Genomic DNA, 19,172 nt, shown 5'->3' on the forward strand with positions numbered 1-19,172 from the left:
CAAATTGCTGTCTGTCTTCCTTGGAATCCTAGTCTTATTCATATCAGTTACTCATTTTTTTGAAAATGGATGCATGGCTCATTGACATTGAAATTCAATATCAAATCTACACATTTGTTCTTTTCCCATTTGTTCACGTACTTGCTGATTTATTCCCGCTATGGAAAGAATAGGCTTAAAAATAGGACGCTGCTCTTGTTTCCCTTTTGCATATTTACACAGATTTATACAGATTTTCATTTGGCCATTATGCAAATAGGAGTACATACATATTTCAGATGCACAGGGAACACACTTCTCCTTTTCACTGCCATTGTGTGTGTGTAACGGCCCTGCAGGATTTATCCCTGGAACTCCGGCTCGCCGTGACCTTGCGTAGGTTTTCTTTTTTCCCCCCGTGTATTTCCATAACGCCTGACGGATCCTGCGTCAGAATATCGATCTAAATTCAAACTCAAGTTAAAAATATTGTAGTTGTGTGTATACTTCGCTGCTGATGAATACGACGTGTTCCCGCTCACCTTTCCTCCCTCAGATTTCCCCGACAATAATTAAGAACTTGGAGAGACACCAGCAACCAATCAGCGGGCCTCTCCAGCTCCCCCGATAACAACACTGGGGCCGGAACACATTGTTCTCCTATAATTAATTTAGTTTAAACTTGTTCAAACTGCATTAGCCCTTCAAATGAAACACATCTCCTTTGGCAAGCTGTGTTTGGCAAATAAATATGTTTTGTGGAAGTAATTAAAAGTAAAAAACTTTTGACTTTTGATTCTGAGATATTCTTGGTTGTATTACTACAAGCACCTTTTAATTTTTTTATGTTGTCAGTCAAAGCTTATTTCTGGATGTGGATTTCCTGTCCACGAATGTGTTTTCTTTGATAACAATTCATGTCTGTGTTACATCATATTTGTGCATTCTCGATACAAACTGTGAGATTTTGGGTCAAGCTGTCAGATTTCCGGTGATATTTGAATACAGTAATTTCATAATGATCCCAGGTAGTATTTCCTGTTTTATGGACAGGTTCAGGATGTGACAGAATATATAAAACATATATTAGTCTTCACTTCATCATCATATTGGCTTTAGCTGAACTTGTAAATGCATTTACACAATAATGTGGTTAATTTAATTTGTGAAGTCAAATTCAGACATGATTTAGATGTATTATCTATTATGATTTGTTAATCATATGTTTCTTTGTGTAGAATATAATTAGCTTTCTAGACGAGAACATTTATACAAATCTCATACCTGTGCACTAAATATGAAGTTGCGGCCAGAAGATGGTGAAGCCGAGCTTAGCATAGGAAAACAGGGGAAACACACACACACACACACACACACACACACACACACACTGCCCAGAGGAAATGACACCCTTGTTTGTCGTGTCACACACTGAGCAGGGACATTTGTGTGTTTGCGTAGCGGTGGTGAAGACGCCGCCCGGCAACCTCTGGCTCGTCGCCGTGCTGACGCCGCTCTTCCTGCTGATGGTGGTGATCGTCATGGTTTCCTTCATCCTGTGCAAGAGGAACCGGGTCATCTTCAAAACCGGCGCCTTCAGGAACTTCAAAACGCGCTCCAAGGTAAGGCCACGCCCCCTTTTCTACTGCTTTTCTGTACTGCCTTGCGTTTCCTCTTTTTTCCGTCTTCTTGTTCTTCTCTTTTATCCTTCATTCTATTTTCATTTACTCTTCAGAGTCCCCCCCACCCCCACCCTTTAAACATTCAGACAGCACTGCTCCACTCTGACGTGTCTCAGAAGCCACGGATGCATGTGTGTCTGAATGAGTGATGTCATGGGAATTTGAGATATCCTTGGTTGTATTATCTTTGACGCTATGTGAAGGGGCACATCGTCTTCCGTCCTGTAAAGGTTACTCAGCATATTGCACACCATCCCCCGTACCTTTTGTCAAAGAAACAATACGTTGTGGAGACAAATTATAACAAAGGTGAAAAGATGAAGACTGATTGATAGGTGTTATAATTCCGAGGATATTTTAATCTATACTCAACAAAGGACCTGAAGACAAATGTCTCCTTCTGGATCCTCCTTCTTGTTTCCTTTAAATACATGCGTGTTTCATTGACTCATCAGTTCACCCTTGGCAGACTCCTGAGGGACTCCGTGTAACGGTGACTCTTCTTGCATGAATAAATGATGTCGTAGACAAGTTCTGCTTCTTCGATATTCGTCATTTCAGTTTAAAAAGACTCAACATCGGGTCACACAGTGCGTTTACATGCAATCGAATTATTGGCTTAGTCGGACTGAAATCGAATTATCCGTTTCATGTAAACACCTTAGTCGGACTATGTGCGGTCCGACTTCGGTCCGATTAACACCCCTGGATAGCTCGGTCCGATCCAGTTGATAATTCGACTCTCGCGGCATGTAACTCTGAATTCGATTCGGAACTGGACTTTGCGTCTTTGCGCATGCTCGAGATCCCGCCGCCCTCCCTCCCTCCCTCCCATGTCGTGACCCGGAAGTCGAAAGAGACGATAAATTAAATTCTCCGCGTACCTTAAGCGACGGCGTCTTCTCTCCGTTATCAACTCAGCCAATAGCGCCATTTGCATTCGCTGTACTCCTATTAACACCATGGAAGAATAGTAGAAGGATGTAGCTTCGCCTTGCTCTCTGTTCGCCATCTTTCTCGAAATGTTGTTGTTGGTGGTGGTGAAGAGGTCAAGCGGAAATGGCTGTATCACCACGAGTTGTAATGAAAACAGCGCCGCCTATCGTATCGGATATGACATGCTTTCGGCCAATGATTCGAATTACTCACTGCCATGTATATTGGGATAACAGCAGATCCCCCAAAAGATAGCATAGTCCGACTAAAGCAAGATTCGAATTATACCATCATGTAAACGCACTGACTGTGACACGTCACACGCGGTCGTGTTGAGTCATTTCTCCGGCTCCCAAAAAAAAAGAGGCAGCGCCGCCTCATTTGTTCTCTCTCCCAGCTGCAATAGCCCGTGGTCATCGCTAATCATGCATGCTTTGAAGGCTAATCGGCCGAGTGTGTGTGTGTGTGGGGGGGGGACGGACAAAAGAATAATAATAAATGAAAAGGCGGACGGGGCTCAGTGTACTGGAAGAGAACCTTCAGGGTGATGTTGGCCCTTTCGCAGCGACAGCGCCTCACTCGACATCAACTCATTTGAGGTTAAATGGGAATCAATCATTTCAATGAGCGCGTGTGGAGGAGATTGCCACCAGCTGACGGGATGGGGTCGCGGTGCCAGAACAACAGCTGCCTGTGTCAGCAAAGTGGTAAACAAGCCATCAGGTTGCCAACCCCATTTTGCTCCGATGGGGCACTCGACGTGACTCGGCTCTGATCGCAATTCCATGATCCTGAAGTGTGTGTTCACATTTGATATCATGATTAGATTTGTTTCCGGTGGGATTAACCCGTCTATTAACGCCCGCTTTGGTTGATCGGACCTTTAATACCCAGCAGAGGAATCTTCTCAATATTATAAATTAATCAACACGTTTAATATTCTCCAGATTAAAGAATTTAAAAGACCGTGAATACAATGTTCAGAGTTCATACGGTCATGACCTGGAAAAGTCCTGGGAAAAAAAAAAATCACAAAAGTCATGGAAATGTGTTATATTCATATATCGCATTTACACTGAATTTTAAATATCGAATATGCTTTTAAAAGAATGACGCTCAAAATATAAACCGGCATATGCTCTCATACTCGTACATTTTTCATGTTGCAAGTGAACGCACCGTAACTTGAAAGACATAAATGTTAATTATTTTAATCAAACTATTGTCTCTTATTAATTTGTATCATTTAAGGTTATACCGTATGCTTTGAGATTCTCATTGTTAATTTAAATACACATTTGTTCTCACTTTTTCTTGTATACATACAGATTTCACAAGATGTTTGGTCATGAAAATTAAGTTAGAAAGTCATGGAAATCCATTAGTCAACATATGTATGAACCCTGAATGTTTCTTCTTGGACTCAGCAGTCGTAAAAGACATTTGAATCTCGATGAATATCTTTTAAATACTTCTGTAACATCCTGATGGAGCGAGCAATTATACCTGTTTTAGGCTGAAATACCCATGATGCAGTAATAAAAATAATCCCAGCAGTGAAGTGAAGTTTTAAGCCACAAAGCAATCAAACACAAATATGTTAATATTAGTATATATAATGTGTCAACCGAAAAATAAAGTTCCTTCAATCACACGGAAATAACTGGAACTTCTTCTTTCTCTTAATCTGAAATGCTTCCCCTCAACACCATTTCCACAGTTTTGACCGTCATTTCTCTCAACTAAGGCCGCTGCACTCAAAGAAGTCGCTCAAATCCGGGAGAATGGTGACAGCAAAGACTGACAGTTACATACATGCAACAACTGCCTCACCGGATTATCCAAACTACATTATTTTGATGTAAAACCACACACGAGTGCACACAAAATGTTGTTAAGTGTGCTTTATGTTGTGAGTACAATGTTTATAACACAGAAAGGAGTGATGATCACATTATGAAAATGATCCTATCCTAATCTATCCTATCCCGTCCTCTTTTGTTCGACTCTATTCTATCCTATAATCGTCTTAACCCCTGTATGACCTTGACTTTCCACCTCTCTCCCTGTTTAGACCTCATATCGAAGGGAGGCCAGTTACCACCACCAGGTATTCCCTTTAGACCCAGGCTGGGTGGATCACTGACTGACTGAATTGCATAAATGAGTGAATGAGTCGCCGCGTCGTTGGCTGCTTATTTCTGTGCGTGTCGTCTGTCGTTGTTGCCGGGTAAAACTTGTGCATGTGGCTACTGTGCTGTGACTTCTTCCTCCATCCTCACTGGCTGTTGAAGATCAATGGGAGGAGAGAGGAGGGGGCAGTGAGGAAAGGTGTAAAGAAATAAATAGAAATACCTACAATCATAGGGGCACCTCCCTAAAGATGTAAATAGTTTGGGCTCGAGTCGATTGGCTGAATAAACAAAGAGGGTCTGGCTTGTAAAAATATGTAAATAAGAACTGGGGGCTTGTGAACATGAATAGCGGAAATGAAGCTCGAATCCTGTGAACCAGACTCAATCTATTTTTATTTGTGTGGCAGCCATGAAAAGTGACTCACGTGTCATCGGCCCAGACGGCCTCTCTGCCAGCGCCTTTCCCTTTCAAGCCAGACGTTTTCATCCTCTCAGATGAAGCCGCTCTCATCCCACGTCGGCTCAGCAGGAACCAGACAGGGACCCTCGTATATACAGTATATATATATATATATATAAATACATATATATACACTACCGTTCAAAAGTTTGGGGTCACTTAGAAATGTCTTTATTTTTCAAAGAAAAGCACTGTTTTTTCAATAAAGATAACATTGATCAAAAATACACACTATACATTGTTAATGTGGTAAATGACTATTCTAGGTGGAAACGTCTGGTTTCTAATGAAATATCTCCAGAGGTGTATAGAGGCCCATTTCCATCAACTATCACTCCAGTGTTCTAATGGTACATTGTGTTTGCTAATCGCCTTAGAAGACTAATATCTGATTAGAAAACCCTTGTGCAATTATGTTAGCACAGCTGAAAACAGTTATGCTGGTGATAGAAGCTATACAACTGGCCTTCCTTTGAGCTTGAAGTTTGAAGAACAAAATTAATACTTCAAATATTAATAATTATTTCTAACCTTGTCAATGTCTTGACTATATTTTCTATTCAATTTTCAATTCATTTGATAAATAAAAGTGAGTTTTCATGGAAGACACAAAATTGTCTGGATGACCCCAAACTTTTGAACGGTGGTGTATACAGGACTGTCTCAGAAAATTAGAATATTGTGATAAAGTTCTTTATTTTCTGTAATGCAATTAAAAAAACAAAAATGTCATACATTCTGGATTCATTACAAATCAACTGAAATATTGCAAGCCTTTTATTCTTTTAATATTGCTGATTATGGCTTACAGCTTAAGAAAACTCTAAAATCCTATCTCATAAAATTTTAATATTTCCTCAGACCAAGTAAAAAAAAAGATTTATAACAGCTGAGTGTTTGTCAAGGCTCAGGAAACCCTTGCAGGTGTTTCGAGTTAATTAGACAATTCAAGTGATTTGTTTAATACCCTACTAGTATACTTTTTCATGATATTCTAATATTTAGAGATAGGATATTTGAGTTTTCTTAAGCTGTAAGCCATAATCAGCAATAAATCAGAATAAAAGGCTTGCAATATTTCAGTTGATTTGTAATGAATCCAGAATGCATGACATTTTTGTTTTTTTAATTGCATTACAGAAAATAAAGAACTTCATCACAATATTCTAATTTTCTGAGACAGTCCTGTATATACATATATATATGTATATATATATACATATACATATATATATGTATACATATACATATATATATATATATATACGAGCCTCTCCACTGAATGATATACCTCACCCCGAAGCAGAGCAATGGCCACAGAGAAAAGGGATAAACAAAGAAATTCATTTTAAAAGCTGAGTTTCAAAGACCCATGGTTACTGTTGCTGCGGTGGAGCATGTCGGCTGATCTGCAGGTTATTTTAGTCCTATCTTCATCCCTCGAGAGGCATAGTGAGGTGAATAACACATAGAGGATGGAAGGAAGAAGGACAGATTTTATTTCTGTTCCAGAGCTGGTTTTTTAAACCCAAATCCATGTCCGTGGCAAGTCCCTAACATCCCCCCCATTCACTGTATCTCGTTTTACTACTTTAGTTTAATCAACATTTAAATTGCCCAGCTCCAAGGTTTTGTTTGCCTTCACAATCCGTTGTAAACATTTAACATTGTGCTGTGTTTTTCTCGAGCGAGCGCATCAAATATTAAAGAGTCCTGAAGTATTAGATTTCCTTTTTGCCAGCGAGGCCGCAATCACTGTCCTTATCCACAGCGATATTTACCCAAGTGAGCTGTATTTGTAGATGGGAAGCGCGTCTGCGGCAAAGTGGAGTTAAATGCTTCCATTGTCCTGATTAAAGCACACGGTTCAACCGCTTTTCTTGTTTTCATATAAGACCCCTGGTGCATTTAAAAAGTTGCAGCGGCACGACAGGCAACCAGCTCTGCACAAACTAGGGAACGAAGGTGCAGCCAGGCCGTTAGACCCCCTTCAGCCACCAGGAGAAGCACTGGGATCCCTCCAGTCCAGGATTATGGGGGCGCAAAACATCTTCCAATCGCCAATGTCCCTCTTTCTCTGAGTTCCAGGGAAAGGGATTCGTAAAACACGAGTATAAAAGGCTGTAACGTTGTAAGATACCCACATGATTTACTGCCCTCGGATTCTTTTTTGTGTGGATTTCTTTTTTCGGTTTGGTTCATAGTGTGAGGTGAAACAGACCTGCAGCTTTTAACCCTTGTGTTGCCTTCAGGTCAATATGACCCGATTCAATGTTTCACCCTCCTGTTACCTTTATATTTACTAACATATTTTACCCTTGAGGTCAATATGACCCCAGCTATTAAAATCTCCAGAAAATTATTAGAATTAATATTGTTTTCCAAGTTTAAGTGTGAGGTACTTTATGTTTGTTTGTTGACTCCCGAAAGAACACCGACATTAAACATTGAATCGGGTCAAAATGACCCGAAGGCAACACAAGGGTTAAGCAGAGCTTTTTTGTTTGTCGGCTAATGGACCCTATGAGACGTGAAGTCACAAAGACTCCGGGGAGGAAGCAGAGTTAGTAATGTGCGATGGAGGGGTGTAAATGATGAAAGAATAGATGAAAATTCATCCATAAGTAGAGAGAGAAGAGGAGAGAGGTGCTCAGTGTATCCTAAACGTCCTCCAGCAGCCTCTCAGCCTATAGCAGCATCTCTAGGGGCGGGACCAGGTGAACCTGATTCAGGCCTCACTATAAGACTAAGAGGAAAGTCTTCAGTCTGAAATGAGGTGACTGTGTCTGCCTCCCGGACTGAAGGTGGAAGCTGGTTCCATAAAAGAGGAGCTTGATAACTGAAGGCTCGAATTCATCGAGACTTTTCTCCATTTAATTAATCATGTAGTTTAAAAAAAAACTTTCATGAAGCTTAAACAGAACGGAATCATTGAATAATCATTGAATAATAAATAATAACCCTGGACTGGCATCTTATCGCAGAGCATTCTCAGTGTATTTAAACCTGCATTGATTCTGGTGTAAATGCGGTCAATGCTGCATGAATATTGACCAGAACCCGCAGCAAACCTAGTCGACTCCATTAAATTGATCTCCTGTGTGTATTTGTGTGTCTTCATTCGCAGCCCGCCGCTCGCCATCAGTCGCCACGCAGGACAAGCTAAAGCTGCTGCTGATCGATACTCCGGGTTACATGAGGTCTGCGTGTGTGTTTAAGCCTCGATGAGTGATTCGGCAGTCGAGTGGGGCTGAGCTTGTCTCTCTGTGTGTCCGCTGAACTTGTGTAGGCATGCGTAAAAAGTCTCAAGATAGCCGGCTAGAGGGCGGAATCGGCAGAAAAAAAGTGGAGGCGATCCATTTTTCATCAGTAAAGCTGTTCGATGGAGTACAATGGCCTCAATGTATTTTGTTGTTGTTGCTGCATCATGCCCCACACCTTGCCCCGGGGGGAGTTTATCGACCCACCACCCTTCCCTGTGTCTCATTTCACTTCTTTAATGTTCCCACTCTTCTTTTTTTCTCAACATGCTGAATCTCAATCCGTATGTCCGCGGGGCGAGTGGAGCACATCTCGTCCGTCTGCTGCACCTCATCCTGCTGCTGTTGAGATGGAGATGCTCCTGTTAGACGGAGCGGGGGGGGGGGGGGGGGGAGAAAACGAGCGTGGCTAATGTGGCGGTGCAGCCGGGTCGTGCACGCCGTGGTCCCAGAGACGTTCTCGTACTCTACTCTCTTGCTCTTTTTTCCTTCTTTTTTTCTGCTGGTCTTGACGGATGTGGAAGAAAGCCACCGTTAAAGATGGCCGCTTGTTAAGTCCACACACGTCGTCAGCGGACAGCCGGAACCGGAGGGAGGGATGATGGTGGTGGTGGTGGTGGTGGGGGAAGAGAAGGGAAGGGAAGGGAGGTTCGGGGAGACAAATGGGAGAAGAGTGAGACGAGAGAAAAAGGGACGAGGAAAAGACCCTGAGCCAGTGCTCGCTGACGTAAATGTCAGGCGCACTCTTCAAGGTTACGCCCGGCGGCCATTGTCACTTCTGAGAATCCATACTGTCCCCCCTCGTGACATCCATCACCCGCCAGCCGCTGAGCGGCTCGTCGTTGTGCAGCGTGCATCGGGTCGCCCCCACCCCCCTTATAAATTGAACCTCATAAATCCATACACATGATGCATAATTGGGTCCTCCCAATAAGCCCCTCCCCCCCGCCGTCTGCGTTCCAATACGAAAGCGTCTCAACTTCCCGTCCGCGGCTGCAGCCACGGTGGCCCAGCGGTGTGTGTGACGGATGAATTATTAACCGCAGAATTTCGCATGCATCATCAAATACATTCGACGTCCCGATTTTTTTTCGTGGCCGGACGCTAAAAATATAAAAATGGAGGCAAAAAAAAGAAGTAGAAATCTGGGTGATTAGTTGTATAACCTAAATAGGGCCTTTACCCTCCCTACACCCCCTCCCCTTCTCCTCTCTTACTCTATTCCGTAATTCGAAAGGCATTTACAACAATGTGTCCAGGCCTTGGAGGCTTGAGCAAAAACACTTAGTCGGCTCCCTCTCTCTCGTTGTCTCTTTATGCCAAAACCCCTGACTTCAAAGGTGCTGTTAAAGCTTCATTATTTATTTTTCGCATATCTTTTTTTCATTATGCCAGCCGTAGTGTTCAGAGAGCGCAAAAAAAAAAAAAATTTGCTTTTTTTACGTGGAGAGAGGAGGTTCATTCAATTACCTTTATCTGAAATGGAGGCAATGCTTATCTTGGAGGTTTTCTACTTTAATATGCATGAGACCTGTTGGCTGTACGCCGCTCTGTCACCCGCTCAGCTGGCCAGATGTTGATCGCAAAGCAGTTACAGCAGACTTAATCCCTTTGTTGCTGCTGTTGTGTTAAAAGTCGTTCCTTTTCATTCTGATTCACGCTATAACCTGCATTACTGCATTTCATGGCGTAATGAGATGGAGCACATCCGTTTATTTGGTGACACCCGATATGAAGAGTGTGTTCGGCTGCAGCAAACGCCATGAAATTAATTTTGTGAAATGTTTTCAAGCGGCATTTTCTCACAAATGTCTTGCGGTGGAAAATAATGCTAAGATATGTTGTTGTCAGCTTTACCACCCGCTACTGCGGCTCGTACATCACACGGCACTTATCGGGCTGTGCTGTGTCGTGAAGATGAAAAACGGCAACGTGGAACATCGACGGGAACTTGTGCTCTGCTGTCTTCGCATGTGCTTCATTTCCTTGTTTTCATGCGTCGAGCAGCTTGTTGTCCATCAAACTGAAAAACAAAAGCACATAGATTGATCTCCAAGCTGCAGTCGCTGTGACCTTTGTCTGACCTCTGGTGCGTGTCATCCCGTTTCCCCCCCCCTCCACCAGCCTGTCCAGGGCTTTGACTACGCCAAGAAGCACATGGGTCGAACCGGTGACGATGCCGTCTCCGTCACCGTCTCCGTCACCAAGGAGACGCTGGTGCTGGGGCTGCCCGTACGAGACGCTCCGCTGGCGCTGTCGCTGGACAAGAAGGTCCACCAGGACGGGACCGGCAGCAAGAGGCCTCCGTCTGCCGACATACACAAGGGAGGGTAAGAAATGTGTTTTGATCCGTTGAGTAGTTTATAGTAGTAGTGCAGGGAGTCTCTCCTACAACGCTGCTCTTACCTCTCAACACAGGTAAGAGCTCTCTCTCCCAAGCAACGTTCGGCCCTTTGATACTCAGACTTCGTCGCGTCACGTCATCCTGACCGACTCGGGGAGAAGTCCATCTCCTCTGCCCTTCTCACAGGACTGGGCCGTACAACGGTCTCAGTCCCCCTCCCTCATGTGACAATACCCATAACATGTGTATAGTAATCATACACTTGGTAAATATGACGAATAATTAATCAAAGCGTATTCATTTAATTTGATTAAAAATTAATGAAATACTAAGAAATTATAAGGCTCAAGAGAGATTTATAGTTATGGAGAATCGACACAAATAGACTTCACCCAGCTAGGTATCCTCCTATAACGAAGAACTCACAAAGCTAAATAAGATTTAAAGTACTTTTTATTATATCTAGGAACGATGAGATTTAAAACTCTGAGTAATAAAGATATATATACGTGTATCCAACATTTGATAATACTTAACTAATCGACTCAATAAGAGGCTAGCATCGGTTGATCCTTGCTTCTTTCGGTTATTGAAGGTGAGGGACAAGTATTCGTGGGGGTTTCACGTGGTGAATTATTCCCGTTGTGTTATGAGGCGCGTTTCTATTCTTGAGGAGCAGACATCAGAATATTTCCCAGCGACTCTTCTCAGACACACATTTCAGCTGCTACGTGTTGTTATTCTGAACTTAAGTAACCTGACGATAACAGCAGAACATTCAAGTAGACATTATTATCCTGCACGATATTCGAGTAGTTGCTGGTATATGTCGGTACTTTCAACTCACTTTGTCCGAATGCCGATAACAATATACACAAATAATAATAATAATACTGCTTCCCATCTAAAATCAAGTTACGCCTTTTTTTCTACGTCCAGATACATTTTTTTTTTTTAAATGTTCACACAGACGAGGCACAATAAGAACACTACGTCCAGATGTTTTTAGCTGGTTTGTTCCTCACCGTTAAACTGGGAGCGTGGAAGGAATGCGGTTTGGCCTTTAACACAGCAGACAAGGTGTCATTGGGGCATCGATTGGCTGAGAAACCCTTCAAACATCATGCTACTCATCATAGTCGAGGCCGAGCCGTAGGTAAGAGTGAACCTTTTCATTTTGGAGGTAATTGTTTGGCATTCAAAGTGAAAAATTTAAAGCAGCATCATCGTTTTTTTCATCTCGCTAATATGAACTATGCACACCTTTTAGTTGTAATGTCTAATCGTAGACTCTATGTACCCTATTATTGTTATGTCATGGAGTCAACTGTATACAATACACCTTTCACGTCACGGTCATTGAAACCATTATTGATTTAGAAACAATCATTTCTGCAATTCCTTCTCACTAAAAGTATTGGAGTCAGCTTTGAGGCTCAAATATTGTTTGCAATAACTTGGTTTGAAAACATTGTAGAACAACAATTTGCATATATATATATATAAATAAAAAAAAGACAAACTGTAATGAGTTTCGGATCAATCAACAGTTGGTATGGGGGTGGAGGGGGGGGGGGATTTGGGGCTTACGCTTTGCAGCAAATACTCGGCTGTGATGACTCCCAGGAAAGAGGTCACTCCCATCACACTGCCAACATCAACTTACATAATTGAAAACAAACAAAGATGTTTTTGGCAAAGCAATGCCCGTCCAAATCACCCCGAAGCTCATCACACACGCGGTTCTCGGCCGGGAGGCCCAGCGGACGGTGGGAAACCACAAAGTTCCCGAGCAGCTGCTGCTTCGAGCCCGGCGACGCCACCCCGGGCTTTGTCTTCCTCGGCGCCAGACATAGCTGAGCCCGACAGCGGCCGACGGCAAGCGGCAGATTTACACCGCGAGAAAATGAGTCCAGTGTTAACACGAGGAGATGTTTGGAGACTAACTCCACTCACACGCACATTTAGATCAAGCAAAGTGCCGGGATTTTACAACTGCTGGTTCCAACGGTGCAGAAGGGAAGCGGAGGAAGCAGAATACACATGTCTCTCCGGCGCTTCCTTCGAGCACCTTCAACAGATGTTCACTGGTTCAGCCCCAGAGATTTTAGATAGACGCGGAAATGGAGAACACCTTCTTCCGGAAAAGAGGTTAACGCAGACGCTGCAAGAGCGTCACTCGAGAGAGCGTTTCATCGTTCACGGATGCACCCGCATTGCATAGGTGTGTCAAGATTGTTTAAGGATGGGGGAAGTACACACTGAGATTCACCTTTTTAAGGCTGGTTCTCTAACATTTTTGGATCGACGATTTCTTCTCGTCATTTTCTGTAAATAAAAGAAGGAAAAAAAGAAAAGGAAACCGTCCTCATTAGAATCCCCAGCACTAAATTGTAATACTCTCTGAACACTAATGGCTCTCCCCTACACACATGCTGCCAAATCCTGCACCCCTGGCTGACTTTGACAGTGGGGGGAGAGAAAAAAAGAGTTCCATTCCAAAATCCATTAGGGGGTGTGGAAAAATAATTTGTCTTGAGACGAAACGAGCCTGATGAACAATAAGGAGGCAGACGAGAAGCTGCTAATTTTTGCGTTTCATGTAATTTGTCTCAATTTGCTCTTTAATTTAGAACGAGGGAAACCTTTTCGTGGTTGTTTCAAGTTTCAAGTTTCAAGTTTTTTATTGTCACATCCCCTTTTATACAAGTATAATCGGTTCGTGAAATTCTTATGTGCAAAACACCCGACAGCAGTAGCAGACTAAAAAAAGAATAAGAATGAGAATGAGAATAAACTATACAATATCCACACAAAAAAAAGAAGAAAGTATTAACAATATATATATAAAACAATGTAATAGAATATACATCATGGCAATATATATATATAAAACAATGTAATAAAATATACACTTTTTTGAGACTATATATATATATATATATGTATATACATACAATATATATATACAATATATATATATATAAACAATGTAATAAAATAATGTAATAAAATATACACCATGGCCATAGATATTCACAGAATATGTTCTGGTGTGTAGTGTTAATGAGGGTCTCAGTCCTTGTTCAGCAGCCTGATGGCCTGACTGAAGAAGCTGTCCCTCAGTCTGTTTGTGCGGCACTTGATACTGCGGTATCGCCTGCCTGACGGTAGAAGGGTGAACAGTTTGTGGCCGGGGTGGTTATTGTCTTTCATCATCCGTTTGGCCCTGGCCACGCACCGCTTGGTGTATATGTCCAGGATGGAGGAAGCTCACCTCCAACGATGTACTGTGCCGACCGCACCACCCTCTGTAGTGCCCTACGCTCCAGGGCGGTGCAGTTCCCGTACCAGACGGTGATGCAACCTGTCAGAACACTCTCGATGGTACTGGTGTAGAATGTTCTGAGGATGCGGGGCCATGTTGAATTTCCTCAGTCGCCTAAGGAAATACAGGCGTTGTTGGGCCCTTTTCACCACGTGAGTGGTGTGTGTGGTCCATGTGAGGTCCTCGGAGATGTGCACGCCGAGGAACTTGAAGCTGCTGACCCTCTCTACTGCAACTCCGTCTATGGAGATGGGGGTGCTCTCCTCTCCGCTTCCTGTAGTCCACGATCAGCTCCTTGGTCTTCTTGACGTTGAGGACGAGGCTGTTCTCCTGGCACCACTGTACCAGTGATCCAACCTCCTCCCTATAGGCTGTCTCGTCGTCGTCGGTGATCAGCCCCAACACTGTTGTGTCGTCAGCAAACTTGATGATGACGTTGGAGCTGTGCATGGCCGTGCAGTCGTGGGTGTACAGGGAGTAGAGGAGAGGGCTCAACACGCATCCCTGAGGGGCTCCCGTGTTGAGGGTCAGCGGCTCTGAGGTGGTACCGCCCATCCTCACCACCTGGCGGCGGCCCGACAGGAAGTCCAGTATCCAGCTGCACATGGTAGAGTGCAGGCCTAGACCTCTGAGCTTGGTGTCGAGCTTGGCGGGAACAATAGTGTTGAACGCTGAGCTGTAGTCCACAACCAGCATTCGATCACAACAGTACGTCTCCTCCAGGTGGGAAAGGGCGGTGTGAAGTGCCATGGCAATTGCGTCGTCGGTGGATCTGTTTTGACGATATGCAAATTGCCATGGGTCCAGCGTGGCAGGCAACATGGAACAAATGAAGTCCTTGACCAACCTCTCGAAGCATTTACTGACAATCGAGGTGAGGGCTACGGGTCTCCAGTCATTCAGGCAGGTTACCTTGGGGTGTTTGGGGACAGGCACAATGGTGGACATCTTGAAGCTCTCAGGAACAACAGCCTGGGACAGGGAGAGGTTGAAGATGTCTGCGAAGACTCCTGCCAACTGGTCTGCACATGCTCTGAGGGCGCTGCCGGGATGTGGTCGGGACCTGCCGCCTTCCGGATGTCCACCCGCTTGAAGGCTCTGCGCACGTCAGCCTCTGAGATGATCAGCAGGCTGGTCTCCTCGGGCGGCGCTGCCTTCGGCGGGCTGCCGTTCACGTCGAACCGAGCAAAGAATGTATTTAGCTCGCCTGGGAGGGAGGTAGAGGAGTTCTCTTCACCGCTGGTTTCCCTCTGAAGTCCGTGATTGTCTGTAGCCCCTTCCACACACCTCTCACGTCATGGCTCTTGAGCTTTTCCTCCACCTTGTTCCTGAACTCCCGCTTGGCAGAGCCGATGGTCTTACGGAGGTCGGCGGGCTCTTTTGTATTCCGCCATATTCCCGAGTCAAAGGCGGTGTTACGCGTCGGAGTGCAGCGCGAACATCGCCATTTATCCACGGTTTCTGGTTGGGATAAATCCGAACCGACTTGGTAGGAACAACGTCATCTATGCATTTCTTGATGAACCCGGTGACTGAGGACGCGTACTCACTGGCGTTGTTGTCCGACGCGACCCTGAACATATCCCAGTCAGCACGTTCAAAACAGTCCTGTAGCATAGACTCCGATTGGTCCGACCAGCGTTGCACTTCCTTCACAGCGATTGGTTGCTGCTTAAGCCTCTGCCTGTAGGCGGGAGTAGTTGGATGGAGCGGTGGTCCGATTTGCGAGCGGTGGGCGGAGGAGGGGTTTGTATCCATCCCAGCAGGGAGTGTAGCAGTGGTCGAGAATCCGCTCCCCCCTCGTGTTGCTTTTTATGTGTTGGTAGAACTTCGGGAGAACTTTCTTCAGGTTCGCTTTGTTGAAGTCCCCCGCCACAATGAAAGCAGCCTCGGGGTGTGCCGACTCCTGCTCGCTGATCGCCCGTAGAGTTCCTTCAGCGCTATGTCCGTGTTAGCTTGAGGCGGAATGTACACAGCAGTTACGGTGACTGCTGTAAACTCCCTTGTAGCCAGAATGGTCGACACATGAGCATTAGGTACTCCAGGTCCGGGGAACAGAACGACTTGAGAGTATGTACATGACTTTGGTTGCACCAAGATCTGTTTATCATGAGACATACCCCCTCCACGATCTTTACCAGAGAGAGTCTTTGTTCTGTCCGCGGTGGACGGAAAATCCTGCCGGCTCGATGGCTGAGTCGGTAACCTCCTCCGACATCCATGTCTCCGTAAGGCAGATGATGCAGTTGTCCTTAGTTTCCGGTGGAATTGAATACGAGCCTGTAGCTCGCATAGCTTATTGTCCAAAGACTGTACATTTGCCAGTAAAATGGTGGGTAGTGGGGGTCGATTGGCTCGGCGTCTCAGCCTAACCAGCACGCCAGCTCGCTTCCCCCTCCGTCGGCGACGTTTGCGTGAGATCGCGCCTAAAATGGACGGAGATAGTTCCGCTACTGTTCCTGGCGGGACGTCCGAGTAAGAGTTGAAAAACTCTGGTAGGCGGCGAGCAACTGCCGATCCAATCTCCAGAAGTGTGCATCTGTCGTACGTTAACTGGCTGCTAACGTTTTGTGCAAAAATAGTCGCAATCAGAAGAATAAATAACAAAAAACTACTACAAAATCCGGGAGCTTGCAACACAGCAGCCATCACGTACGGCGCCATATCCATGGCATTTCTCTACATCCCCTCTCTACATCCCCTCTCTACATCCCCTCTCCCACACATGGACCCCGGTGGCATCTTTGACAAAAGTTTGGGAGTCAGGGATAGGTCTTGACACGAAATGCTAATTCAGAAACGCGTGCACGAGATGGCGCCCTCACATTTTGCACGCCGCTAAATGGAAAAAAAGTGAAATAGGGGGCGGGATTCGTTGCGCTTTGCTTCTGCGGGATGATAACACATGTACAGGACTGTCTCAGAAAATTAGAATATTGTGATAAAGTTCTTTATTTTCTGTAATGCAATTAAAAAAACAAAAATGTCATGCATTCTGGATTCATTACAAATCAACTGAAATATTGCAAGCCTTTTATTCTTTTAATATTGCTGATTATGGCTTACAGCTTAGGAAAACTCAAATATCCTATCTCTAAATATTAGAATATCATGAAAAAGTATACTAGTAGGGTATTAAACAAATCACTTGAATCGTTTAATTAACTCGAAACACCTGGAAACACATTTTCAAATGTTTGATTTTGTTTTGCTGTTATAAATCTTTTTTTTAACTTGGTCTGAGGAAATATTCAAATTTTATGAGATAGGATTTTAGAGTTGTCTTAAGCTGTAAGCCATAATCAGCAATATTAAAAGAATAAAAGGCTTGCAATATTTCAGTTGATTTGTAATGAATCCAGAATGCATGACATTTTTGTTTTTTTAATTGCATTACAGAAAATAAAGAACTTTATCACAATATTCTAATTTTCTGAGACAGTCCTGTATATTCATAAACCGCACGTCGGAGGGAGCCTTTCAGCACAACGATGACGATGGTGTAAAATGCCGGAAGAGCTGTCGCGGTGCGATAATCAACTTAGCCAACGTGTGTGTGTATGTATATATATAGATATGCACACACTGTGCCTTTCTTATTAGGAGCCATTTTGCAAAGAAGGCATCGTAGGTTATTCTCCCACCTGGGTGTCCACTAATGAGGAGATGAGGCGGTATCTCATCCTCTAACCAGTGCAGAGTGGAGCTCAATGGGGCGAGAGGGGGAAGATCAGAAGAGAGAAAACGGATTTAAATAAGAATAAAAAAGGCAGAAAAGGAAGAGTGCCCACAGGCGGTAAAAACGGATGAGTTGGATACGAAAACTAAATTAATGCTGAATTCATTGCCTTGTTAAGCTTCCCTGTCGGATACTCAAGATCAGCGGTGAGGAGGGAAACTGGGAATTCAGAAGCTAACATTTGAACTGGAATATGAACATGTCGATGATGTTTTTTGATCACTAAAATAATTACGGTTAAAGTGGGGAACATAGATGTTTGTTCTCGAGTCATTTTATATGCCAAGAAAATATGAATTAACTACGTATTTTAATCTGTGTATATACTTCCATGCCATTTTAAAAGGAATTTATTTAAAAATAATGTAAAAAATATATCCTATTAAATAAATTACTGGTTGAAAAGAAGCTGGTAGAAAAATAAAAATGTTCAATTTGCGAATAAATGAGTGGAATGGCAGAACATTTGAAAGAATCATGAATTTAAGCGACTTCCACAGCATCCAATGAAGCTGAAGGGACAAAAAAAATGACGTCAGATTAATATACCCTCTTCATCATCACAGATCTGATGTGACCTTCCTCACACTATTACATGAAACAGAAATGTCATATTTACACCCAGTCTTGCGTTTCATGGTTTTCCCGATATTTGCTTATCTCACATCATCACATACTGGCAGTGGATGAAAACAAGCAAAACAAAATGTATATGTACGGTAACCAGAGATAGCCGGTTATTAATGACATGAACGCTGTGAAAAAACACCTGCTCCCTGAAACTATAGGCAACCAATGTCTCAGTCCCCTGAACATAAACATCACTCTATATATAATTCGTATCATCTTTATCATCATTCATCGCAATACAATACATGAATGATAACTTAGTAACACTTTTCTTGATTACATTTGTTAAATAAATACATAGAAATAAGTAAAAAGTCCAAGATTTGACATTCCCCGAAATACAACTTTGGCGTTTTCAAACTATATATTAATATAAACGATATACGGTTTCCAATGGTTCATGACGTAATGTAATATCCTGAGATAAGCAATTATCGGGAAAACCATGGAACGCAAGACTGGGTGTAAATATGACATTTCTGTTTCATGTAATAGTGTGAGGAAGGTCACATCACATCTGTGATGATGAAGAGGGTATATTAGTCTGACGTCATTTTTTTCCTCCCTTCAGCTTCATTGGATGCTGTGGAAGTCGCTCAAATTTAAGATTCTTTCAAATGTTTTGCCATTCCACTCATTTATTCGCAAATTGAAATTTTGTCTTTTTCTACCAGCTTCT

At 43.5% G+C, this 19,172-nt stretch overlaps 1 protein-coding gene across 1 annotated transcript in view; it reads left to right on the forward strand.

Annotated features, from left to right (window-relative positions):
* kiaa1549la (KIAA1549-like a) overlaps positions 1 to 19,172 on the forward strand; it is a 70,987-nt gene that overhangs the window by 30,173 nt on the left and 21,642 nt on the right. Inside the window, exons 12-14 of the mRNA XM_056417335.1 lie at positions 1,441 to 1,601; positions 4,672 to 4,707; positions 10,577 to 10,782. Of these exons, the coding sequence (XP_056273310.1) occupies positions 1,441 to 1,601; positions 4,672 to 4,707; positions 10,577 to 10,782 (403 nt within the window). The remainder of the gene's footprint in view (positions 1 to 1,440; positions 1,602 to 4,671; positions 4,708 to 10,576; positions 10,783 to 19,172) is intronic.

This window comes from Pseudoliparis swirei, chromosome 6 (genome assembly GCF_029220125.1).
Source record: "Pseudoliparis swirei isolate HS2019 ecotype Mariana Trench chromosome 6, NWPU_hadal_v1, whole genome shotgun sequence".
Taxonomy (NCBI): Eukaryota; Metazoa; Chordata; class Actinopteri; order Perciformes; family Liparidae; genus Pseudoliparis; species Pseudoliparis swirei.